General features: G+C 39.6%; 4 protein-coding genes across 5 annotated transcripts; all 4 read right to left on the bottom strand.

Annotated features, from left to right (window-relative positions):
• Nucleotides 1-407: 407 nt before the first annotated feature.
• On the bottom strand, nt 408-13,694 carry LOC135673618 (DEAD-box ATP-dependent RNA helicase 6-like). Of its 2 annotated transcripts, none has more exons than XM_065182690.1 (10): nt 13,019-13,694; nt 11,275-11,335; nt 10,384-10,618; nt 9,715-9,953; nt 8,759-9,010; nt 8,506-8,686; nt 2,362-2,450; nt 1,934-2,007; nt 1,730-1,838; nt 408-811 (listed from the first exon to the last, which is right to left on the bottom strand). In XM_065182690.1, exons 1-9 carry the CDS (start codon nt 13,303-13,305, stop codon nt 1,760-1,762), a joined length of 1,497 nt encoding a protein of 498 aa, XP_065038762.1. In that variant the 5' UTR covers nt 13,306-13,694; the 3' UTR covers nt 408-811; nt 1,730-1,759. The 2 variants fall into 2 exon arrangements, with proteins under 2 accessions (XP_065038762.1, XP_065038763.1); XM_065182691.1 differs by having other exon boundaries at nt 1,750-1,838.
• Nucleotides 13,695-15,132: 1,438 nt separating this feature from the next.
• LOC135673614 (short-chain dehydrogenase/reductase 2b-like) lies at nt 15,133-17,308 on the bottom strand. The gene is made up of 5 exons (XM_065182685.1): nt 16,839-17,308; nt 16,481-16,724; nt 16,185-16,259; nt 15,891-16,082; nt 15,133-15,795 (listed from the first exon to the last, which is right to left on the bottom strand). Exons 1-5 carry the CDS (start codon nt 16,871-16,873, stop codon nt 15,418-15,420), a joined length of 924 nt encoding a protein of 307 aa, XP_065038757.1. The 5' UTR covers nt 16,874-17,308; the 3' UTR covers nt 15,133-15,417.
• Nucleotides 17,309-17,448: 140 nt separating this feature from the next.
• LOC135673615 ((+)-neomenthol dehydrogenase-like) lies at nt 17,449-20,791 on the bottom strand. The gene is made up of 5 exons (XM_065182686.1): nt 20,613-20,791; nt 20,297-20,540; nt 19,213-19,278; nt 18,748-18,924; nt 17,449-17,983 (listed from the first exon to the last, which is right to left on the bottom strand). The coding sequence occupies exons 1-5, from the start codon at nt 20,660-20,662 to the stop codon at nt 17,603-17,605; spliced, it is 918 nt and encodes a 305-aa protein (XP_065038758.1). The 5' UTR covers nt 20,663-20,791; the 3' UTR covers nt 17,449-17,602.
• Nucleotides 20,792-23,171: 2,380 nt separating this feature from the next.
• Nucleotides 23,172-26,112, bottom strand: LOC135673616 ((+)-neomenthol dehydrogenase-like). The gene is made up of 5 exons (XM_065182688.1): nt 26,040-26,112; nt 25,711-25,960; nt 24,818-24,883; nt 24,469-24,645; nt 23,172-23,663 (listed from the first exon to the last, which is right to left on the bottom strand). Exons 1-5 carry the CDS (start codon nt 26,072-26,074, stop codon nt 23,283-23,285), a joined length of 909 nt encoding a protein of 302 aa, XP_065038760.1. The 5' UTR covers nt 26,075-26,112; the 3' UTR covers nt 23,172-23,282.
• Between the last annotated feature and the right edge of the window lie 1,046 nt (nt 26,113-27,158).

The following is a 27,158-nucleotide window of genomic DNA, read 5'->3' as shown; positions in this document are numbered from 1 at the left end:
TAATAATAATAATAATAATAATAAATTAGTTCGAAATCAAAAACCAAAATCACTGATTAGAGTATCAAGCAACCATGCGTTCTCACTGAATGTTTTTTTATGAAATCCGAAATAGAGTTGAACCTAAATTATATCCCAAATGTCCTAAACGAACACTTAAATGCCCAACCCAAGTAAACAAATCAATTTTTCATTTTAAATTTTAAGAACCACTCTTATCAAATGAATTTTCTTTATTGCTCGACAAGAAAATTACCAACATCTTTTAAGTACTGACCTGAAGCAACAGCTGAATCCATTTATTTTGAGCAGCTCATCTGGTCCTTTCTCCAGGCCTTGTTGCTGATCATCTACTACAATTGGTTTATCAGCAAACGAGAACATTCAACACATTCTACACAAGTTGATAGTACAAAACCATAAGCACAAACATGCCACGGATAACTTGTTTATGGCATAAACCTACAATTTAGAACAGTGGTTAGATTTAGGCATTTAAACAGACATTTGGAGACGAGAATCCTACTTTGCAAACTTCAACTGTGCGCATTCGGTGCATACAACATGATGCGACTATTATCTCCTTACCAGTACTTGGTTGAAAAGAGAACCAAAGTACAGACAATTTAAAGCCTTCTTCCACCTGCGTGTCAAGAGAATCTAATACCCAACTTGACAACACAGTCAAGAATGATCATGATTTGAAGTTACCCAATAGGTATCAGCATAGTCTAAAAATAAAAGCTGATTTTGATATATCCATTGTGCCATCTGCTGCCATGACGGTATGAACAAGGTAATGAGATAAACCCTATATACAAAGAAGGTTGATGTCAGGTAATTAGACGAGAGGACACTGTTACAAAATAATAAATGTGTTTAGTGAAAGGGGAAAATTAGTATCAAATGACCATATGTGCATGCAGTTCAACAAAACGTTTACATCACAAGTATGCATAGCTTGCTCAGAGGATTAAAAAACAAGATGCCAAAATTCAGAATTAGCAAAAAGAAAGAAAAAGAAAAATCTAACAGAGAGCAAAAAGATCAGAGCATATATTAGTTCACATTCTTGATGATCAATAAGAGTAAAAGGATATACAAAATTACTTTTTATTTCTTAACAAGGACCAACGTTGGTGGATAGCCTTCAATGCACATGTCAATTATACCATTCTTGCAATCCTTTGCACATGCACATACCAACTTAGACATCTTTTTCTCATTTCATCCAAAATCAGAGATACATCCTAATATTTGCAATATTATAATTAGTGATGCACCTTTTAGACAAAGTAACTAATTTATGATAGTGGTGTGCGAACTGAGAAATAGAAGGTAACCTAACAATGGAACTATAGAGATTGATTTGCTCATTCGTAGTTTGAGCAATGATTGCTTAATAATGACAAAAGACCCAAGTACCCAATACCCAATAGTTGGGCATTACAACTTTTATAGTATGCTTCTTGGTCAACAGTAAATCTATTTAACCATTAAAAGACAGACGCTTACAAGCTGCCTTTGGGTGACCTATGCACTATCATTATTGACATCTCATTCAGTATTCATGAAATGCAAAGATAGGCAAAAATGTATATGTGCAATCAGACAAGGATCTGTTTCTATTTCATGCTATCATAAATGGGGCCATTTAGAAATAGCAAATAAGTAAGAGACTTCCACACTTGACATGCCAGTATTTACAAGTATTCTTCTAGTTATTCACCATGAAAGGCCAGACATAACTTGCTGTGGTTCACGTGCAGTATATAGTGCGATCAATCTGCGGCGGAATCTGTTTTATTTCTGCTCCAAGTTCTTGCTCAATCCTATACCTGTCATAAGGCAATTAATTATTGTATTTCAGAAAAGAAGATGAGGGTCAAATTAAAAGTATATTAGCATATCAAAGATTGATAAGTGATCATACAGATTAAAGCGATCCTCATAGGTGATCAGATTGATGGCCAAACCAAGGTGACCAAATCGGCCTGAACGACCAACCTGAAATTGTCCAACAATAATAGTTACTCTTGGTAAATTGGTTTAAACATAGACTTTTTTGTCTTCAGGATCGAATCAGAGAAAAATTCCATACAGCAAAAGCATGCAACAAACAAGTAAACGAACAATTCCGAGATCAAAGTAATTTAGAGACATGCAAGTACAAGCAAACTCAAGGTAATCATCAATGTCGACAATTCAATAGAGCATGGGTTCTAAGAGTTCGATTTATTCTTAGAACTGGATGAAGAAATGCTATTGGATGACCAGTTCATGATAGCTTACATGTCCAATTGAATTGACATTCATAATTAAGAATTTTAACTTAACACACTAGAGAATCAAAGGCCATACCCTGTGCAGATATGTTTCAGAGTTCTTTGGAAAATCAAAATTGATGACAACATTGACAGCTTGAATATCAATTCCCCTTGTAAATAGATCTGCAAGACAAGCCAAAATGCCACAGGGGAGAAAAGCATTTTAATAGCAGGTCACATAAAATGACAACAGAAACAATTTACTACATATAAGCATAACACAAATTGGAACACGGACTTAGACAACACCAGCTGTGGTACAATGAGTTGCTTGTACAAAGTGTCAATTGACAACAAAATAAAATTAAACAACTAAAACATGCTCGGTCAGAGGAGAAACTGTGGGCATAGACAGTTTCAGCACAGGATGCCGGATAACAATTATGATCAAGGTCACAACTGATCGGCATATATGACCATACGATACAAGTAGTGATTTAATGATGCTAGTATGATTTAATGATCATAACAATTATGATCAAGGGCGCTCGCCTAAGCGCTCGGGCAAGGCGAGGCGAGGCGAGGCTCAAGCGCCTTGTGTGTGCACCAGGCGACGCGCCGCCTAGGCGCTTCGAGTGAGCGCCCGACTCTATTAGGCGAACCGAACCGATTTAAAGCTGGTTCGGTTTATAGTTTCTTACCGCAAAACCACGCTTCACGCCTGCGCGACCCCTTGGAACCCTAGCGCTCCTTCTGCCTTAGCCGCCGACACAACGGACCGAGCCTTCCTCTGTTGTCGACGGACAAGTTCGACGGCCCCCGTAGCTTCCTTCTACTGTCGCATCCTTCCATTGTCGAGGGAGAGGACCACAAGTTCCTTCGCCACCGACGGACTGTCATGGACAAAATTCTAAACAAGGTGTTTGATGTAATGCTTATGTATGTCCGTGTCTTTTGGCATGTTCATGCCTTGTACAGCATGTAAAGGGACGGCCGAAGGCTTAATAGTCTCATTTTAGTTGGGTTGGTGGCCTCTTTAGGCTTATAAATAAAGGTTGTGTCATGTTGACACGTACGAGAGATTCTCGGTCTGTAATGGAGCATTTTACCCTTTGTTGTGCCACTGTTCAGAGCTTGTAAAGTCTGTTTGTAATTTGCATTGTCTATGAAGTGTTTTTCAGAGATGTTTGCTTGTGGATCCCGATTGAGGCGTTCTCTCTAGCCCGTTCTCTCTTTTGTTGGTCCTAAGGGACAATGGGAGACTTCGGGGAGGCTGACCCTTGCGGACGGACACGCAAGGGTGCCGCACGACTTAGGCAAAACCAGCTAAGTCCGTGACATATGGTATCAGAGCGGGACAAGCACTTATAGAAACACTTAGCATGCAAACGTGGGGGACCTAGCGGGGCTGCGTTGAGGGCAGTCAGCACACGCGCAACCGTTTGGGGGAAAACGGGCATGGAGATGTAGGGAAAAGGAGTCACTCAGAGGAGCGGGTATCCGAGATTGGCATTCAGAGGAATGGCCAACCCTTCGCGCAAGAGGCACCACGAGAACATGCAAGCTTGGAAGAATGTGGAGCGCACAAAGGTTGGGATGGCTGAGTTTGAGCTACGACTCAACGTTGACAACTATACTTGATGGTGCTCAAGGCAAGTGAGGCGCTTGGTAAAGGATGAGACCATCCAAGGTGGAATGAGTTGCTCAACGACCAAAAGAGTTATGCAAAGCTCACAGAGGTGAGGGGAATTACTAACTCGAAGAATTTGGTACTCGTGCATGGGCTTGTATGCGGACGATGGAATGTTCGTGGCCATCCCAAGGCGACCGAAACTCGGCGCCATGGAGCATTGAAACTTTCTCTTCGGCATGTGAAGGATACGTCCGTAGGAGGCTGAAGTGTGCAACGAGTTCAGCATGTTGCTAGGCCTTGAGGGGTGCAGCGGGGACTGTATTGACGGGGAGTCGCAATCTAGCAAGTGCGTTTGCAGGAGGCAGAACAATGCACAGTTTGTTCAGCAGATCGGAGTAGTCCAAGGGGATAGTGGTCTCCCAAACGAAGAGAGATGTTGCTCCAACGGGATAGTTATCCAGGAGGGATAAGTCCCGGCTCTCTAGAGGGAGAATCATGTGAGACGGACCACACATGTTGAGGAGGAGTACCTCAACAAACAACAACTCCACGAAGCTCGATGGACTGAGCAAGCGGCGAGGAGTCGTCCCATGATCTCGCTTGAGAGAATGCATTGGTGGATGCATTGCGAGATCAAGTGGGGGAGCGACCCAAAGCAACTTAAATGAAGGCACACTTGGAGTCGATATAGGGATCGGACTCAAGGGAGGGCTGACCCGTGGAATGGTGGGCACGAGGGCCACCATCGACTCAATGCAAAAACGAGGAGCGGAGCAACTTGGGTGTAACTTGGCGAAGTACCCGAGCCGCATGAAGGGAGCCAGCATAGAAGTTGAACATGGAGTAGAGGCACAGTGCTTTCCTTAGACAGAGGTCAAGGACATGAACTCTTGCAGAGGCAAGAGTAGGATCATGTTGTTCCATGGGTCCTTCATTCTGACGGAGCGGACTCATCTTGCATGGTGCCAAAGACGAAGGGAGCTTTGGGGCACATGCACCTTATCTCGAAGAAGCATTTGATAGAGGAACTAAGGCGACTCAATTTGCGGAGGCGAAGTTAGGTTCAGAAGGCCTTAGCACGGGGCAAGAGGACGCAGAGGCGGGTACTCTTGAATAATATGCCACAGTGTTGCCATTCGAGTTGCTATGAAGGAAGCGGTGTGCAGCGGAGATTGTGCTGGTAGGGGTAGAGGCCCAGGATCCAGACAATGGTGCACAAATTACAGTGAAGTCGGTGGACTTCAGGAGCTACTAGGCGACGGACTGTCCTAGAGCGGTGCTTCATCTAGGTGTGACCCAAGAGTGGGTGGATGAAGGTCGATTGCCAAAGTAGCGAACAAAATCGAAGGTGGAGGAGACCCTGCGATGTATTGGCAGAGGCCACACATGGAGGGTTCACAATTCGAGTTTATTCCACAAAGGATCAGAATGCAATGGAGATGTCACCAGGAGGTGACATGGTGCAGCGGATCGTGGTGGAACAGTTCGTGGCAATGCGATACACACGACATAGTCCTGGGAGGGACTAGATCATATGGAGGTATGATCGGGAGCTACTGGGAGCTCCACTTCGGTGAACAACACGTCGGCAAGAAAGGCTATGGGTTCAAGGAGTGAAGGCCATGGTACCGCAGAGGCGGGTCTTCCGTGCGTGCATCGAATTTTGCATCGGATGAAAACCTTGGTAATCAGCATATGGGGGGCTAGGTTCCACCAAAGGAAAAGTTCGAATGCAAGTACCAGTGAGTCCCATGGGAGGGACTTGATCATGCAGAGGTATGATCGAAGTAGTTGGAGAGTTGGACTGCTCCAGAGCTCATATTCGCTTAAGGGAGCCCGGCAAGTCAGAGGACAAGGCCGAGTAAGCGAACGTTGCTACCAAGGAAGCTAAGGAGAACAGAATCGGTGCAAACCCTATAACGTGATGGCAGAGGTCATGCATGGGAGTTGCAGTCTGTCTTTCCATCGACCAAACTGACTACTTGGAGAACACAGAGGTGTTGAAGCAGGGGGTCGAAAGGGGCGAGGAAGCGACGATGAGTCCAGAGGGACTTAGCTACCCAAAATCAAGCATCAGTTAGAATGGAGGTGGACTCAGAGGAGTGCCACGGAGACATATCTACTGATCGTGAAGAAAAGGGATGCAGATGCGAGGCGACGGATAGTAGGGCCATGGGCATGGCAACGCCATGGTACCGCAGAGGCGGGACTTCCGTGAAAGTCATTGATCCCTTGCTCTCATGGAGGGTGAGCGCTTGGTCGTGAAAGGGGCCGAGGAGGTGGAGAATGCAGAGGCAATCTCCAAGTACCGAGACAAGGCTGAAGGGCAGAGGCCGAAGAACTTCGTAAGACCGGTGTCAATGTGCTTCTCATCAAGATAGCCGAAAGTGAAGGACTTCGGGTCATGCAAGAGTGCATAACCAAGGAACGAAGCAGGCAGTACGCGGTGCTGTACCTTTGCTACTTAGTGGAGTAGGCGGCAGGGTTGATGGAGAAGACGGTACAATCCCAGAGGCGACCAAACTTATGAGAGAACTACTCCAAGTTGGGGTGACAACTTCCTGCATTCCAGAAGTTCAATGGCATTGAGAAGGTGAATCACAGTAGCTAACTCAACGCAAGGAGTGCAAACACTTCATGTACTTCAGAAGTGTGAGCAAAGAGCAGGCGAATGCCAGTAACCAGCTCGATGCATGAAGTACAACCTCGAGGAGGCGGGCGAAGTCAAGTAACCTTTGCCTTCTCAACTTTTAAGAGAATGGGTGAAACCGAGTACCCCAATTCTCTTAACTATCCAGCAGAGGAGCTCTGCATATGTTCAAAGACCCTTCGAAGATAATGGAAGACAATAGTTATCAAATCCTCACCGACGGTGATCAGTGCTACTGAGAGTAGATTGTCCGATTCATTTCCCAACGAAATGTCAATCGAAAGCGGAAGTGATGCGAACCTACTTGGATGTGACAACTAAGTGAAGGAAGAGTCAATGAGCAAATTTTGTGGAGGAAGGACCCAAAACTTTAGAAGTTTGCGAAACGATGCTCGTTAAAGCTCCAACAAGCATCCACCCAGTTCAAGTAGCATGAGGAATTTGAGAGACTGGCGCAGTAAGGATGGTCTTTTCCTTCATTTGGGGGATCCACAGGAATCAACAAGGATCAACACAACTCAGCCAACCCCACACCAGAGTTAGAGTCATTGGTGAGTTGAAGCAGCATGGCGGATCAAATGTTCGACTACTCAAAAACAGCAGCGAAGAGCAGCAAGGAGCCAAGAGGCGCATTGTAGCTGGAGCAGAGGATTGAAGACTCAGCAAAGGCGAGGAGTTGCAGTGTCGACAAAGGCTTCAACGAGGACGTCAAAGGAATAAGTGGGGGAGAATGTCACGGACAAACTTCTAAACAAGGTGTTTGATGTAATGCTTATGTATGTCCGTGTCTTTTGGCATGTTCATGCCTTGTACAGTATGTAAAGGGGCGGCTGAAGGCTTAATAGTCCCATTTTAGTTGGGTTGGTGGCCTCTTTAGGCTTGTAAATAAAGGTTGTGTCATGTTGACACGTACGAGAGATTCTCGGTCTGTAATGGACCATTTTACCCTTTGTTGTGCCACTGTTCAGAGCTTGTAAAGTCTGTTTGTAATTTGCATTGTCTATGAAGTGTTTTTCAGAGATGTTTGCTTGTGGATCCCGATTGAGGCGTTCTCTCTAGCCCGTTTTCTCTTTTGTTGGTCCTAAGGGACAATGGGAGACTTCGGGGAGGCTGACCCTTGCGGACGGACACGCAAGGGTGCCGCACGACTTAGGCAAAACCAGCTAAGTCCGTGACAGGACGCCCTCTAGAGCTTCTGTCACTGCTACCGCTGCTGCCCGCAGCTTTCATCGCTGCCACTATTATTGTTCGCAGCTTCCGCCGCTACCGTTGCTGTCGTTCACAGCCCTGCTGCTATCTATGTTACTTAACATTTTTTCTCCCCCATCTAACTTTAAGTAATATACTGTTAATAGTATCTTAAACCGCTATCGCTGTTGTCGTTCGCAGCGCTACTGCTATCTCCCTCTGTTACTGTTAATAATTTTTTCTCCCCCCTCTAACTTTAAGTAATATACTGTTAACAGTATATTTTAAATTTAATATTATATTTTAATTTAAATAATTATATTTTTAGTTATATTATTTATTTTTATATTTTAATATTTTAAAGAAAATTTTTTCTCCTCTTCTAACTTAAGTAATATACTGTTAACAGTATATTTTTAATTTAATATTATATTTTTATTTAAATAATTTTATTTTTAATTATGTTATATATATTTTATCTTTTAATATTTTAGGGCGTCTCGTTTCGCCCGAGTGAGCACATAGCGCCTCGGGTGTCTTGGGACCTTAGCGTCTTTTGACGCCTAAAGCTTTTTAAATCATTGGATACAAGATAAGTACTATGAATTAGGTACAAAAAAAGTCACAAACCATGTCACTGTTTGTGCATGAACTGCATTCATTTGGATGAGAAAAAAGCTGGCAGCACATTTCTAACAATTAATATAACTAGTCATCTACATGATTAATCTCATACAAAAAATTAGACTTCAAAAAAAATACCATACCTGTGCAAACAAGATTCCTGCATGCTCCATTGCGGAAGTCGTGAAAAACACGATTCCTATGATCTTGCAGCATTTTAGCATGGATGTAGAAGCAGGAATAACCAAGCTCAGTGATCTTCTTTGCTAACAGCTCCACTCGGTTAACAGAGTTACAGAAAATAATAGACTGGTTAATTTGAAGCTGTTAAAAAAACATTGTTCTCAGAACTATGAAAAACACTCCAAATACAAAGTACTACAGTTGAAGGCAAACCTTTGAGAAAAGGGTATTCAGGCAGTGGACCTTCTGTCTTTCCTCGACAAAAGCATAGTACTGTGTTATTCCCTTCAGTGTCAGTTCATCCATTAGATTGATAATATAGGGTTTTGGAAGGTATTTGTCTTTAAAATCTTTCACTGTTACAGGAAATGTTGCTGAAAACATTAAAATCTGCCGATTGGCAGGAAGAAACTGAATAAGCTGCTCTATCGTTGGTTGAAACTCAGGAGACAGTAGTTTGTCAGCCTGTGAAATGAGAAAATGTTAGTTGCCATTAGAAAAGAGAGAATAGAGAAGCAAAATAAGAAAAAAAGATAAATGACATGATAATCTATAAAGGTCACACGTTTTCTTTAGCAGTCAGCATGCATTGCTAATGATTAAACTGTAGGTTGAAATGATTGGTAAATTTCAAAACAAATGAGTAGATTAGGCTGAAGAAATTTAACTTGCAACCTTCTAAAAGCACAAACAATCTTTCATAAATAACTATATCACACATCAGAAAATAATATTCTTTGCCTTAGAAATACTTCATTTAGTTTGTATTGTAAATGAATGATCAATGTCCCAATAAAACTAGATGGTAAAATTTCTTTTTTCCAATGCTTAACAGAGAAAAAAACCATTTATAGCAACACACATTCCCATGCAGTTAGACAACCTTCACAAGCAGATTAAACCAAAGTAACAGTGCACAAGACAGGTTCTCAAACTATATAAAATCCAAGAAACAAAAACAAAGAAGGAAAAGAAAACCAAACCATCTTATGAGAATCAGATTCGTGAGAGATATGCCTAAGAACAATAAAGTATCCTATGAAAAACTATATTTTCACTTTTTGCAAAAAGATGTGCTAAGAATATAGGATTCTGGGGTGGCACCTTTAAAGACCACACAAAAATTCCCATTGAAAATAAAAGAGTTAGATTAAGTTTCAATGCATTACCTCATCCATAATAAGCATTGAACAATCCTTCAAGACACAAACACCTTTTTTCGCAAGGTCAAGTATTCGACCAGGTGTTCCAACAAGCAGGTGAACAGGTTGATATAAACGCATAATGTCATCCTTCAAACTGGTCCCTCCAGTACTAACCATAACCTGGATCCTCAAATGTTTTCCAAGCTCCTTACAAACTTGTGATGTCTGTAGCGCTAACTCTCTTGTTGGAACCAATATGACAACTGAACAGAAAGAACTTGTCAACCATTAGGTACAGAAGATAGGAGATCATGATATTTTTGGTCAGAATACAAAATTCACATATATATGTTGCACATGTGATCATGAATTCATGATACAAACTAGCGATGCAGATCAAGTATGACAAATTAGATATTATGCACATCAGATCTGCATGAGTAACATTAGAAGAAATGATCCTAACGAAGACTATATAAATTAAATTCAAAATTATAATACTTAATAGCACACAGAGCAAGATTCTTTGCAACTAATAAAGAATACAAGATAAACAAATACATTAAGAAAAGGGCAGATCAGTGGACAAGTCTTCCAGCAATATGGGGTCTGGCACAATGGATAAAACTTAAATAAATTCTGCAATACGGAGGAACAACTTCTGCAAATAACAAAAAGAGTACAATGAGAAACCTTGAATAGCGTTGCAATCTTGGTCAATTTTTTCAAGTGCAGGAATACAAAATGCAGCTGTCTTCCCAGTCCCATTTTTAGCTCTGGCAAGAATGTCACTGCCAGTGAGTGCAATAGGAATGCTTTCTTCCTGAATAGGTGAAGGCCTTTCAAAACCCTTCTCATAAATTCCCATAAGAAGTTCCCGCTTCAGAAAATAGTCCTCAAATTCGTTTCCTTTAGTTGCAGTCACATCCTGGCAAAACAAGCCAACATTTTTACAGATATTAAATGAAAAAGACCTGACAACCAATAGATACTAGAGCCAACTAGTTATTACACATACTTGTTCTACATCATTGACAGATGAATAACATTACTTTGTTATACCAACAATGAACTTCGTAGAATCTTTAAGAATAGAGCAATGTAAAATGAGTGAAAACATACAACAAGATAGTTCCCGTGATCATCATAAAAGAAGTTGGTGATCATGAAGCATAGATGCAAGTAGAGGATAACGCAATACAGTGTACTGGTGCGCAATATTAAAAAAACTAATACACAATGCACCAAAGATATGACCATAGAAAAATCTAAATAGATCATATTACATATATACAAGAAAACATACTATTCTTCTGTCGTAGATAAAAACTCTGGTACTTGTTTATTATGATAAAATATGTAGTTACATTTTATAATATACCAAGACAAGTGATTAATCAACTTCCTTGACTAAATATATTAATTCATCATGGAAAATTCACATAAAAAGCAGCACTTTCACAAATCATAAGTCTACTGGTAGGACAACTTAGGTAGACAATACTTCATTCAAAAACAAGGAACTCCTAAAATCCAGTATTATTCCCTTATCCTAGTTCATGAAAAGATCAATGTGAATTTGACCTCTGTCTTGTAACGTGAGTCAGCAGGTGGTATCTTCAATTGTGCCTTCCAATCTTGCAAGCTGAAACCATCAAATTAAAAATTAATTAAAAGAACAAAGTGCTGATATGTGTTAACTGATTTTGTAATGAAGAATATTTGTGTTCTCATGTAAATTCAAAAGTTAACATGAAAAAATGTGAAAAAGCAGTAGCTGAAACTATAGGTTTTCAGTATGTACGTATTTATTTTGTCTCATTTTCAAGAGATGAAGCATGCAGGAATCTGGAAGATTTCAACAAGTATTATATTATCCTAAGACACCAAATTCCTCTACATATAATCAGGAAAAGTTTTGCATTGCTCTCAGTAACACACTAAACACAGGCAAAGTCTTTATCCAACCAGAAGGTTGCCTTGCAGCTATATTAGTCTAGATAATTGCACACTGATCACCCAGAAAGTCACTACTCTAATTCTGTAAATATGTTTCTTCTGCTGCTCCTGGATTAATTTACTTACCAATGGAATAGAAAAAGGTGTTCTCCAGCATTATTTTTTCCCAAAAGACCTACAAACTATATCAAGAAGTAATGTCCCAACTATTTGGATACAGCTACATAGATCTTTTTCAATGACTAAGTTCTAAATGGTTAAGATCCATGCAATATGTAACACATCATCAATGTGTTTCCATTAGTTAATGGCAAGTATTTAATTTCCCTAGTAACAGAATTCAGGCATAGATGCATGTCCTTCCTTTTCATGATTCAAATTATAAAAAAGAAAGGTTATTTTGGTTTAGTTGATTGCGGAGGAAATACAACAATAGCATTATGAGCTAAAATTGGCTTTGTTAAGGAAAATGTGACCAATGCATTCATACAACAAAAAGGAAAAACAAAGACAAGGACTTATCTAAAGTTCTACAACAAAAAAAGCTGGGTCACCACATGCATAAAAAAAAAACCACACCAAGAGAACTGCTTGGTTAAAACACCAATAAATGAGACATCATCAAACTAAAGGAGAGAAATTCACACACACACACACACACACACACACACACATACATGCACATATGTGTGTGTGTGTTTTAAATCAGGCAAACAATATCATCATTTTTATCATTTTTAAAGAGTTAAGATAGAAGATAAAAAGAAGAAAAACCTAGATGAGTTATGGAATATAGAAGAGAGAAGGGAAAGAAAAATTGATTCTTCTTTTCTAAATTTCAGTTGTCAAGATCTCTTCATCAATGGAAGGTAGATAAAAATGGGGGTGGGGGTTTAGAAGAAACAACCTCTCTCTCAACTAAGGATTTCGACTTTCAATAGTCAATTACTCTATATATTTCCAAAACCCTCAACCAAACAGGGTTGAGGCCAATCAATTTAATTCATTTCGAACATCCTGAATTTGCAAAGATACCACCAAAGAACAAGCAAAACATGACATACATATGTTATAAAGCTTGCCTCAAACAGAAAGCAAGATTTTATCCTTTTCCGCAGCATTGGAGAGTGAAAATTTAACTACGCATGAGATCAACAAAATTGATAATCACACACGATGGTAGCGTCCCAACAAATGCCACCTATTAACGAAAACAACTAATCACCAAGCAATTCATTGATTCTCCAAGTAGTTCCAAGTATGCAATAAGAAACAGACAGAGAGAACTACAATGGAAAAGATAAAACTACAGAGAGCAACAAAACAAAACCCACAATTTCACTCAAAGATCCTTCCTTTCCGGTTTTACCTGGAGTCGGTCGCCTCAGATTGAACCGATTTCATTACTTCGCCAGCACCAGAGTCACCTCCTACCCAATTCCTTCTCGACCACTGCTGATGCTGGTGCTGGAATTGCCGGTTCGGCTGGCCATTCCCCGGATTCCGCTGCACATACTGCTGCTGATGCTGATGCTGATGCTGATGCTGATGCTGGTGCTGTTGAGGATTTCTCGCATAGAAACCAGGATTCGTGCTCGCGCCACCCCCTCGGCCATTGCCCATGCCGGGCGGCGGAAATCTACCTCTAGGGTTCATCTCCGACTTCCCAAGCCGATCAACAAGTGAGAACAAAATCGAAAAGCAATCTCTCGGCAAAAAATAAGAGAGATCGATGAAGATGGACAAAGAAAACAAATTGCGACACAAGGGTTGGCCGATCTGCAAAAATCCAAACGAATCTAAGCGAGAAGGGGGAAGATTCGGCTGACTCAGGATTGGTCGGGAGGATCCCCGCAGCGCTATAGCGGAAGGAGCACTAAAGTTCGAGGGATTACTCGAAAAGAGAGATCTCTCTCTCCCTCCCTCTCTCTCTCTCTATATATATCTCGCAGAAAGGAACAACCTGGGAGAAATTGAAGTGAAGGCAACGATTTCTGTCCTTGCGAGAGGTCTTCTTTTGTTCTTAGGGCAACATGATAGACGAAATGACGCCGCAGCCGTCGAGTATTAAAGTTGAACCAGAAATTGCCTGCCACGTGTGTCTCAGGTGGGAAAACCCAAAGCTTACGTCTTCAACTCAAATAAATTATATCCTTTTTGTGGCATAAAAATAAATAAAAATTAAATAAAATGACTTATTTTTTTAAAAAAATAAATTTACATTATATCAAATATTAAACGTCGTACATAACTCACACAGCACTAAGTTATCAAATAGCAGGCATAATCGATTGTGGGGCTAATTATTTTGTAGTTATTTTTTTAATATTTTAATTTCTAAACTTAAAAAAATTATATTAAAAAGTTTATAATTATAAAAGTAAAATATTTAGTTTTATTTATTCATCCATTTTATTGATAAAAATTCAATACATGATAATTTTAATATAATAATTATATTTTTAATGATAGTGTTTTTGAGAGTCGTAGATGAGTTTTATGATTATAGTGTTGTGAATGATAAAGCAGCGGGTGAGAATGATGGAAACTTCTTTTACAGCTTCGAAGGAGGAGGATGAGTAGGAAGAGCGATCGGTGAGAATGCTCGTCTAACTGCTTAACGCATATTGTCTCCCATTCGTCTTCACCCATACCATCGTCTCTCGATGCTATGACCAAGACTCGAGAATGGCCAATAGAAACTATTATCCTGATTCCACCAGGAAATTGCCATCGAACTCAAAAAAAGCGAGGCCAAGACCCGCGCTATCTTCCGAGTGCAGCAATATGAGCAAAGTCTGAATTATTGGACATATAGCTCATTATTCAGCTTATAGTGGACTTTAATAACCCATAGCTCACTTTAGCGTTAGCTCTCTTCTCATTTAATCTAAACCCATAGCTCATTCAATTATGGTGGTTAGAGAAAAAAAAATGGGGGCAGTAGGAGTTATGAAAAAGAGAGAAATAGTCACGGTAGTTAAGGGTAGAAAAACAAGAAAAGTAAAAAAAATGGAAGAGACGAGGACAATGCAGAGGATGTTCTCAATCATCTAAATAGTCATCTAATCCTTGTATTCCAGTTATTTTCTGGTAATTGATACTTGGGATTTTGGGCAAGAGACTCCGAGAATTGTATATTTATTATTTTTATAGTAAATTTTTTTTCACTTACCATATTGTTTTTACCCTTCATGTTGAAGAGATTTTATATATAAATCTTGATGTATATTTTATTATAATTTCTGTTAAATTTTACTGCAGCATATTTATTCGTATACAAATTTTTTTTTTATCCTATCACAAATGCGGTCGAAGTCGATCTCTACCAACCATTCGGAGTAGGCGAAGTAGAACTTACCATCGATCGCCAAGATGTTGGAGGCCGCAACGAAGTCATATTCAAAAAGCATCCATTCCGTATCTCCGATCCGGTAGAAGAAGTTCCCTTGGCGATCAATAGGATCGATTGGAGAGGGCGACTGTTTGAACTCATGGATTCATATAGGTGGAGATAAAACTCTTTTAATCCAATACATAATCATATTCAGCATTATCATTGACAAAAAATATTCTCGAGTTTTCCCACTTTTTATCTATTAACTCTTGGAAAAGACGGGCATAACATAGTGGAAGTTCCCATACTTCTACACACACTGGTGTTGGGGGCTGCGTTGCAATCAAGATTTGCATGAGCTCCTAAAGATCCATCTATCCGCCTTAATGTACTGCTACCAATAGCTTCATCAAAGATGAAGCTTACATGTTTCAGAAGGATGAAGCTTCAGTTTGGTCAAAGAACAAGCCAGTGGCACTTTCATGATACCCCAAGGCCAATAGCACTGGTCCTTTAGCTCCTTCTTCCACTGTCAAGATCCCGCTGTTCCAGTTCAAGTCAGTCTTGACAAAGCCAGGATTCACACAGTTAATGCACAAAGCAGGGTGAGTCTTTGCAAGAATCCTAGTGTAAGCATTGATAAGTACTTTAGAGACTTTATATGCAGATGCCATGGTTGGCCAACCATTGGAACCCAGCAAATCATCCTTGAAATCCTTCAGAAACAAAGTTGACAGTTGATCAAGTCTCTCTTCTGTCAGGCAATCAACATCTGATAGTTCCTCTTGGAGCCTTTCATTTGAAATTACCTGTACAGAGTAATAATGGGAAGAGCAATTTGAGAGCTACTGAACAATAGAAATTGTTATTGGACTCCATAAAAACAAAGCTATTAAAAGGGTACCCTGAGTTGCCCAAGGGTGGATGACACGTTGATGATCCTTCCTGAAAGAGATGATTGGAGAAGGGGGATGAAGGCTTTAATGATAGCTTTAGCACCATAGTAGTTAGTCTGTAAACAAGTTTCTGCCAACTCAAAGGATTGAACCACATGTGGCTTCAGCCAATCTGGTATATCACCTGTATCTTGGGTGTTCTGCAGACAGGCAAACTTCATTTAGTTCATCTTCAAATACCAAATGGTTAATTATAGCTGCAAACAATAAGCAAGATATGTTTGATATTATTGCATACATACCTCATCATCTGTGGGTTTTGATGCTTTTAGAGCATCCATGTCCACAGTTAATGCTCCAACCGCTGCATTATTCACCTGTGATATGTAAGCAAGCTGTTAGACACTTCAAATGAATTCTGGAGGTATGTCAATTGTAGCTAAAAAGATCATAGATGAATTTTACTCAAAATAATTGGAAGATTTCAATATTTTCTTCTGTAAAATTCTTTAATCTTCCTTGGAAATTTTGCAGTTCAATTAGTATGAACTTATCATGAAGTTAGTATCATGATTGCTATTTGAGAGAGTTTTCTTACCAGAATGTCAAGCTTTCCAAACTGAGTCCTTATGAAGTCAGCCAAGGAAGCAATGCTAGATGCATCAGTCACATCCAGCTGGTGAAAGATGATATCAGAGAGCTCAGAGTCTCTCATCTTTTCCAGAGCTTCCATTCCCTTTGTCTCATCTCTGGCAGTCAGTATGACCTTGACTCCATTGAATGCCAACTGTCTGCACATCTCCAATCCAATGCCCTTGTTGGCTCCAGTAACCACCGCAATCCTGTAAAAACAAGTAGCACTGGATTCAGACCATGCAGAACTAATAATTTTTCTTATCATTCTTCTGACCAACAGGCCCTGTAACAAGAAAAATTCATGTGAGATCGGGAAGTACCAATTCTGTCTTGGGCTGCTGATGCCTCCTCTCATATCTGATGGCTGATAAAAGAAGAGAAATGGAAAATCTGGAGAGTTGTTTTATCTAGCTTGGCTTTGGTTGTAATAACAGTAGCAGCCAAGGTTACATGTACCTCTATATCCATTTCTCTCCAATTTCTAAACTTTGCTAGCTGACAGTCAAGTTTCAGAGAGTTTGGTAGCTTCATGAATTGAATGTGGGATAAAAGAACTGTATCCTGGTGGGAGGTGCAGTTGGATTTTCCATTTTTCTCCCTCAATTGATGAGCCTAACATGGATAGATTCATAAAAAAATACAAGAATAGCTGTAGCTCTGTATCCATACCAAACTCTCAAGCTCTGAGCTGTGCTAGCTGACAGTCAAATTTCAGATGCTTTGGTTGCTTGATGAATTGCAAGTGGGTTGAATCTAGAAGAATTCAGTTCTAGGTTGTGCTGCAACCTGGATTTCTCTTTTTTCCCCCTCAACTGTGCTTTTCTTTGTCAATAAAAGGGTTCACCAGCAATTGGATAAGAAATTATACACTGACATAAAAAATTTCCTTGGAAGCATTTTGATGTTATGTATGCCAATAAAAGATGAATGTGCGTAAAACAGATTATAACTGTAACAAGAACTTTCAGCAAGTATGTCATGAAGGTCTAAGGATCACCAAACTTGCACATCAGTGGTAAAATAGAAACAAAAGAAAATTACATCACATAAAACAAAGCTGTTTTCTATATTTCAGACTATAAATTTACTCAAATGATGACATTTCTTCCAGATCATAGAAGTGTCCTGATGGGCTGCCATCAGGAAGCATAGCCAGAAACACAGGTCCTTGAGCACCTACTTCAACAGGCAGTTCTCCAAGGTTATAGTTTATGTCTGTTTTGACAAATCCAGGGTCCACACAGTTGATACAAAACTTGGGGTACTTCTTAGCAAGGATCCTTGTGTAAGCACTCACGGCAACTTTAGAAACCATGTATGCAGATGTTCTGGTCGGCCAGCCGTTTTCTTGCAGCTTCCCTCCCTTAAAATCATTTAAAAAGGACTGCAACAGTTCATCTAATCTATCTTCTGATAGAACATCAACGTTCCTCATCTCTTCTTTAATTTTACTGTCAGGGATATACTGAAACAACAGCATTAAAGAAGAGAATGAGAATAGCAGAAAAAAATATTCTACTTTCGCAGAAGCTCAGAATGGAGGAAATTTATTAGATTGCAAATTTATGAATGGACAAAGGTGTCTTGTAGTCACAGAAAAAGCTTCAATTAGAAGCCAGAGAGGTTCAGACTAAAGAGGGACTTGGACTCAATTAGTTATTTTGAACTGTCCATTGTCTGTCCGTCAAAATTTTCATTTGTCTTGTGTATTTGAGTATTTGATATAAATTATATCAGTTTCTGGAACTATACAATTTTATGATTTCTGGATAAGAAAAGCCTCCAATTTGCTTGAACTTTAAATCCCTGCCAAACCAACCATTTATAAGGCATCGAAGAGAGCAAAGTTGAATGGCATCATATCAAAGAGAAACTATGGAACATAACAATCTCTCATTTTAGAAATCAAATTTGGCATATGAGCTTTGGAATATAAAGTAGATGATGATCCATCTTACATGCGACTAGGTAACAGAGGAAATAAAAAATAAATGATAACCTGATTTTATATTTTCTCAGAATATGCTTTCCAGTAATATCTTAGGAAGTATTTGGCCAATATAAATATGATTTCAAAATCCAGGTCCGTGGTCTCATCGACCTTGGATGACAACTCACAAAGTTCTACAAGGCGTCAGAAACAAACAATTGTTGTTTTAAATAGCTGAACTAATGATGTAGACTTACTGGAGCCATTTAAGGATGACAAGTATTTCATGGATGACATACCCTTAGTTTTCCGTAGAGTGAGGAAACATTCACTATCCTTGGTGATTGCGATGACTGAAGTAGAGGAAGGAGCGCCTCAGTCACTCTCTTCGTTCCGTAATAGTTTATGTTGAGGCATTCTTCAGCCATGTCGTAAGTCTCTATTATTGCATTTCTCAAGTCTGTTAAATTGTTTGGCTGCACCAAACAATTCATACCAGTTGATTACCACATATATAAAATACAACCTTAAAAAGACAACATATATGACACCAAAAACAACCACACAGTAGAAAAAAGAATCACAAAATGATTTCCTCGATAGAGAAAAAAAATATACAATTTAAGTAGGTGTTACGGGTTTTGAGGCAAAATATTTTAGATCAGTTTCATAACATGATTATTGTTATTTTTTTGGCAAAATTCAAGACAAGTTTCAAGGTATTCTACATGTTTTAGGTGATTAATTAAACTAATATGGCTTACCACTTGCACAGAGGAACCCAAAATCTGAGGATCTAATCCTACTCCATGAACTGCTGCATTGTTCACCTGGAGAAAACAATTTCCAGAATGAGAAATTTACAAATGAAAGATACTCATGAAACTCTACTTAAACATTTTGTAAGATATGGTACATTTTAATCTTCCACTGCTCATGAGTCACTACAAGACAAACTTCATAGATTAAGGCAATTGGAGGTAAGCCTCAGATACAGCATTGATAGGTGAAGGAAACTACAAGAGTTTAAACATATAATAGCAGGAGATGGTAAGACAGATAGGTGAAGGAAACTGCAAGAGTTTAAACATATAATAGCAGGCCATCAGAACACAAGAAAATGACAGTGAAGCCAAGTTACTTTTATGATTTCCAGATTCTTTTAGGCATATCCTTATGTTCAGCTGTTCACATAAGCAATACAGTAAAAGTAAGAGGCAACAACCAATGAAATAAATGCTGTTGTAAGTGGAAAACAGCAAGAACAATGGTGGATGAAAAATAATAATCCAAAACAGAAGAGATGCAGAGAACCAGGTGATATATGTTGCATCTCCTAAAGGTTATTCGGAGATGAAGTAACCAAATTGATCTGATGGAAATCTCACATCCACTAGAGAGTGGATGCTGGGAGGTGTCTGAATTGATATATTTGAAATTGCTTTCATTGGTTTACATGTTGTCTGTAATCCACATCTTGATTTTAATATGTTGGACAATAGAATTTTTCTTCTATTGCTGTTGTGAACTTTAGGTTCATTTTTAACTCAGCCTTTTGTTCTCTCCCTGAATTGAATCCAAATGACTCCTCTGGATGCATAGAGCAGTCTGATGACAATTCAACCACTTAAGATTGAGACAAACAAACTAAAACATTTAATCTAACCCAAACAGTACATCAAAGATAGTGTATCAGTTGATATCCTCCTGTGTAATGATGTGAGCATGGATCTAATACGGTAGACAACCATCTATCCTTTACCACAACGGTAACTGGAATTTGATGCATGTTAGAGAGCCAATTACAGCAGTGTAGGCTATGGTTAGGTAAACCATTATGTTGCTTACCAGTACATCAAGCTTCCCAAACTGGTCATGGATGAAACCTGCCAAGGAAGAAACACTAGCGGAGTCAGCCACATCCAACTGATGGAACAGCACATCAGATGCAACCGAAGCCTGAAGGTTTCTGACAGCCGCAAGTCCCCTCTGCTCGTCTCTGGCTGTTAAGATGACCGTCGCGCCTTTGGACAACAGCTGCCGGCATGTCTCAAGCCCAATTCCTTTGTTGGCCCCTGTCACCAGTGCGATCCTGCCGCAGAAAGGACCAGGATGTAAGATTAGGATGAGGCACTCGAGGGAGTTGCCGTCGAATGGATCACACCTGAAAGATCGGATCCTTTGGGAGGTTGGTTTGTGGGTCGTCCCTTCCATTTCTTGTCAGGGTTGCAAGCTCTCCGAGGAGAAACAGGAGACTTCCCAGTGATAAGTAGATGAGATTTCACTGCCTGTACAAGGAAATCTCTCTACTCTACTCTGTTAAAGGAAAATTTTTTAAGAAAATTCTCGCTTCTAACCTATATAAAAGGAAGGAAATATGTTAATAACAATCAACTTCTTCTACAACTTGTTTATCCTTTAACCTATTGAGAAAAATTCTCCCTTCTAACCTGTATAAAAGGAAGGGGATATGTTAATAACAATCAACTTCTTCTACAACTTGTTTATCTATTTATTTTCTAACATGGTATCAGAGCAGTTTCATCGCCGATCTTGCTTTTCTTTGCCGGCCTTGCTCCCTCTCCTATTTGCTGCCTACAGCAAACACTCTCCGTCACCGTCACGCAAGGAGGAAAACATTCTCTCACTGCCTCCTCAATAGCAGTGAACGGCGAACAGCGGTGTCTTCCTCGCTTCCCGGCCAGTAGCAGTCGCAACTGCTGCATCTTCCTCTACCGTAGCAGCTTTTGCTGTCGCTTCCCTCTACACAACGGCGCCTCCTTAACGACGGTGTCCTCCTCCTCAATAGCGACGAACGGCAAACGACTGTGTCTTCCTCGCTCAGTCTTCCTTGCTTAACGACGGCTGCCGCGTCTTCCTCCCTCGTTGTCGCAGCCGCTTCCCGACCAACAGCAGCCGCAACCGCTACATCTTCCTTCCTCTACCGCAGCAGCTTTCGCTGCAGCTTTCCTCTATACATCTAATTGCTGCAGATTTCTCTCACTGCAGTTTTCTTGAGTACCACTGCAGAACTCAATTGGATCACGAATCTACTCCAGGAACTCAAAATCGATTCCACCCCTATAATATATTGTGATAATATTGAAGCTACCTATCTGTGCGCTAATCCGGTATTCCACTCCCGCATGAAACATATTGCTATCGACTTCCACTTTGTACGCGATCAAGTTGTCCGCCGTAAACTTCGTGTTTCTCATTTTCATACGGCTGATCAATTGACGACTCATTTACGAAGCCTCTAGCTCGTAAACTTTTTGCATTACATCAGTCCAAGATTGACCTCCTTGATCGAAGTACCATCATGCGGGGGCATGATAAGTACAATCAACTTCTTCTACAACTTTTATCTATTTATTTTCTAACACCGAGATCACTATTTCCGATCGTTGACTTCTCACCGTTGAAATTACAGTCGTCCCCAGGGGCAGAAATATTCACTTTTGGCTTAAGACTTGACGCTAAGAGGTAGAGTCTCAAATGAGTTATCTATAGACGTCAACATCTTCCAACCAGAGAATCCTTGACAGTGGATGTCTCAGACCGTGCCGATTCTTCTTGCTTTGCTGTCCCTCCAAGCGAGAGAACTCAGTTGCTGCCCGGAGAATAAGAGGCGGTCCCTTCTCCTCTCGAGCAGGGAAGGAGTGCGGGGAGTCGGATGCAATGCCTCAACAAGTGACGTCGCCCGGCTCGACCCCTGCAACGCAGCGGCCGACAGCGACTGCAAGGCATGCAAGAATCCAAACACCATATGCTTGGAGGATAGTGTACGGAAGAAGAAACTTCAGCACTGCTACCTCTTCCTCCTCCTCCTCCTCCTCCTCCTCCTTCTTGCTGTCTCAAAAGATGGGTAGCTGAAAACCAGCTCTGAGCAACTTGCACCGAACCACTGTGGCCTTTCTGAGACCATGAGGAGCTTAGGTTTTACTTGCTGAGTTGAAAGAAAGAAGGTAGACAATATTGATGCCCAATGTCTAGCTCATTAGATGAGATGGAGGTGCACTAATAGGCTTCACCAAGATTGAAGGGCGACATTAACGTACATGAATGTAGAAAAAGAAAAGTTCACCGTCTTCTGTCATGTCTGTCTTGTCCCTTTACATGCATGACACAATGTAGCTCATAAATTTAGAGAGAGAGAGAGAGAGTATACTGTGAGTGGGTTAGTTGACTTTAAAGTTGACATTCGAACAAGAACATGAAACATGATGGAACAATGCAACAGCAGCAATGAATTATTGTTGTTTGTTTCTGTGCACCGATCACTAAAATATTTATATGTTTACGTTCCATGCATGGCATATTTTTATTTATCTTTCACGCATGGGCATCTCCACCTATAGAGATTCTTCCTGTAGATTTTGGCAATCTTGACCTGAGTCAACTCTACCTATTTGATCATCCAATTAAATTGACGGTGGTGCTCATCAAACAATCTAAATTTGTTTAGTATAATTGAGTTTGATACCATAAACCCTTTTATTTTTTTGTGATCAGATTCTTTTTTTTTTTTACCTATTAGACAAAAGACTTTGTTGATGCATATAAAAGTATGTCATCGTCACTCTCACATATAAATATATATATGAGATTTATTCTCAATCTTCATTAGTCCTCATTCCATTGTTTATAGATCCAATAAAAAAAGTATATAATTCATACTTTACATCTAATATATTCTTGGATCAGATAAAAATTTTCTGAATGACAAAAAAAACATAATTCTCTTCTTGATTTATAATTATTTGATTTAGTTTTTTACATCAAATTTTTTTGCATAACAATGATATAATAAAATTTTTTATGCTTACAAATTTTACTCAAATGATGACACTTCTTTCATATCATAGAATTGCCCTGATGGACTACCATCAGGAAGCAAAGCTACGAACACAGGTCCTTGAGCACCTTCTTCCACAGGCAGTTCCCCAGTGTTCCAGTTTATGTCCGTTTTGACAACTCCAGGATGCACACAGTTGATACAAATGTTGGGGTACTTCTTAGCAAGGATTCTTGTGTAAGCACTCACTGCAACTTTAGAAACCTTGTATGCACATATGCGGGTTGGCCAGCCATTTTCTTCCAGCTTCCTCTCCTTGAAATCATTTAGGAAGGACTGCAACAGTTCATTTAATCTATCTTCTGATAGAACATCAACATTTCTCATCTCTTCTTTGATTCTATCACCAGGGATATACTGAAACAACAACATTGAAGAAAAACAATGAGTTTTGTATATCATGAACATAAAAAGTTAACAGAAGTGCCTTACAGTCACAGGAACTGGCTTCAATTAAAAGCCAGAGATGCACGGACTAAAGAGGAACTTAGGATAAATTGATTCTTTCCAACTGTTCACCGTCTGTCCGTCAAAATTTTCATTTGTTTTGCGTATGAGTATTTGAGATAAATTATATTAGTCTCTGAAACTAAGATTTTATGGATAAGAAAAGGCTCCAATTGTGACATCATAAAGAGCAGAGTTGAATGGCATAGCAAACGGAAACTAATGAACACAACAGTCTCTCATTTCAGAATCAAATTTGGGACATGAACTGTAGCTAAAGCAGATGGTGATCTATCTACATGTGACTAACCACCAGAGGAAATGAAAATTAGATGACAATCTAAATATGTATTTTCTCAGAATATGCTTTCCGGTAAATATCTTTAGAAGTATTGGTCAATATAAATATGATTTCAAAATCTGTGTCATATGATAATTTGCTTTTGTTTCTCTTATAGCTTTCAAGCAAAAATTCTTTGATGTTCATAAATTTTACATGATTTATCAAATACAACTAAGAGGTTAAGATATTATCATTTATAGGACAGGATGGAGGATAGGGATTGAGATTATAGATAACAAAAAAGTGAGAAGCTTTAAAACTTTCAGTTGATATAAACCCATATCATCTGATATATGCAAACGAAGGATTAAAGCAATGTCTGTTTTCACTGCCAGCTATTTGAGGGTGACAAACATTTCATGGATGACATACCCTTAGTCTGCCATAGAATGAGGAAAGATTCACTATCCTTGGTGATTGTGATGACTGAAGTAGAGGAATGAGTGCCTCAGTCACTGCCTTTGTTCCATAATAGTTTATGTAGAGGCATTCTTCAACCATGTCGTAAGTCTCTGTTATTGAATTCGCATAGTCTGTTAAACGATCTCGCTGCATCATTATACAAGTTGATTACCACATACATAAAACACAACCTTAAAAAATTATTATATTTCTAGATCATTTTCATGACATGATCATTGTTATTTTTTGGGCAAAAGTCAAACTAAGTTTCAAGGCATTCTACATGTTTTAGGTGCCTAAAGAAAAAAAATTGGCTTACCACTTGCTCGAAAGAACTCAAAATCTCAGGAGACAATGCTAGTCCACTAACCGCTGCATTGTTCACCTGAATAAAGTAATATACAGAATGAGTCATTTATAGACAAAAGATACACATGAAACTCCATTTAAACATTCTGTAAGACATGTTACATTGCGTTCTTCCAAGACAGACTTGTTGGATTAAGGAAATAGGAAGTAAGCCTCAGATACAACATTGATCCGTGAAGGAAATTGCAAAACAGTATAAACATAGACTTGCAGAAGCTCAAAAGACAAGAAATAGTCATTGATTTCTGTTTTTTTTTTCTTTTTTGGGCTGCATTGGGTTCCTTATGTTAAGCTGTTTACACAACATCAACTCGACCGTAAAAGTAAGAAGCACCAATCTAAATAATTAGGCCAAAAAGAACTAAACAACCACATGTTTTCTTCCCCATGTATGCATACTCACCAGCAAAATTTGATTGTTGGGAGGTGAGTGAGTTGGTCTTAGAAATTGCTTTACATTGTTTGACATGTTTCTTTTAATCCGTTTCTTGATTTTAAGCTGTTGGGAAGAATATTTATTCTTTTATTGCTGTGGTGAGCCTTTTATGTTCATTCTTCAACTCTCAGCCTGTCTTTTATTATCTTCTCTCTGAATTGAATCCAAATGAGTCCTATGGAAACACACAGCAGCTTGATGATAATTTTATTACTGTAAAACGAGATAAAGAAAGTAAAGCACTTATTGTAACCCTAATCGTACATCGAAGGTAGGGCATCAGTTGATGTCCTCCATATGCAGGAAGATGCGAGCATGGATCTAACAGCTCCTAACTACAGTAGACAACCATCTTGCCAATGACTGCAGTGTGGGCTATGACCAGGGAAACAACTATGTTTGCTTACCAGCACATCAAGCTTGCCAAACTGGTCACGGACGAAATCTGCCAAGGAAGCAACACTAGCAGAGTCGGCCACATCCAACTGATGGAAAAGCACATCAGAATCAGATGCACCCGAAGCCTGAAGATTGGCGATAGCCGCAAGTCCCCTCTGCTCGTCTCTGGCTGTTAAGATGACCATGACCCCTTTGGACAACAGCTGCCGGCAAATCTCAAGCCCAATTCCTTTGTTGGCCCCCGTCACCAGTGCAATCCTGCCATAGGAAGGATTGGGAAGTAAGAATGTATTCCGAGGAGATGCAGTCGAATGGACTATCCGTGAAATATCCCAACATTTTGGAGGTTGTGGTGTGGATTGCCCCTTCCATTTCTTGTCTGGATTGCGAGCTCTTCGAGAAGAAGAGGAGACTTTCTTGGATCAGTTTCTTTAATACTTTATCTTTCGATAGTGTTGAAATTACAATGTTACCCCGGCGCAGAAAACCTCATTGAGAGTATGCTAATACGTACTTTAGGGTGAACCGATCCGGTTTTGTCCTTACGGGTCTCGAAATCTCTTTCCTCGAACGTTTTTATTGGTAACTCCGATATAAATTTTATAATCCGAAGAATTATCTCGCCAAAGATAGATCTGTTATGAGTTAAAAAACGACTTCAAACGAGTATATCGTTCTTGTGCTAAGACTCTTAATGTGGTAAAAAAGGTATGGTAAATCTAGGCATCCGAAATATTAACATTTGGTATAAAAAACTATAATGTACTCCATTAGGTTGGTACTGTCATCGAATACCTCCAACGATAAGAGACGAAAGTTCATTGGAATTAGTTCATTGTGAATTTTTTGGGTGAAAGGTGATCGACCCGAGGTGAGGTCGACTAGTGTTTCCCCTTTTGATTGTTGGAAATCTCATTGTATCTCATCCCAACATCGATCTATCTATCGTAGTTGGATCCATAGGGAATTATTCATCGAATCTGTTGATAAGTCTCAAATTCAAGCATGGTAGAGTAGTGGTGTGGTCTATTAAATTCCATAGTTGGAAATTGAAATACCCCCTCAACCAGCGATTCAACAGGTCTTGAGCACTCTTGGGATGTCGGCACCACGTCAGGTGGGGGAACCTCGATGAGTACCCATGGCAGTTGAGTCGATGATAGCAACTGAGTTGGTGATATCGCCCGTTAGGCTAATCAGGGCAAAAGTGGAGTGACGATCTGTATCACGCACATTAGTGTCTATACTTTTTGAATGAGATTTAAGAACACTTTAATGAAAGACCCAGGTCAATGAATAGATGTTTGGTATCACACTAGTGTTTGCGTTGAAGTGGATGCACCAATGTGTGAAAAGGGTGGCTGTTGTCCCCCTTTAGTAAAATTATTATAGGTCGAGGATAAAACCTCATCGTTCTAAGTGTTCATTAAGAGGATCGACAACGAGCATTCTTACA

The sequence above is a fragment of the Musa acuminata genome, chromosome BXJ1-5 (genome assembly GCF_036884655.1).
Source record: "Musa acuminata AAA Group cultivar baxijiao chromosome BXJ1-5, Cavendish_Baxijiao_AAA, whole genome shotgun sequence".
Lineage (NCBI taxonomy): Eukaryota > Viridiplantae > Streptophyta > Magnoliopsida > Zingiberales > Musaceae > Musa > Musa acuminata.
The sequence above is the reverse complement of the archived record's forward strand: the minus strand, read 5'-3'. Positions and strand labels throughout refer to the sequence as shown.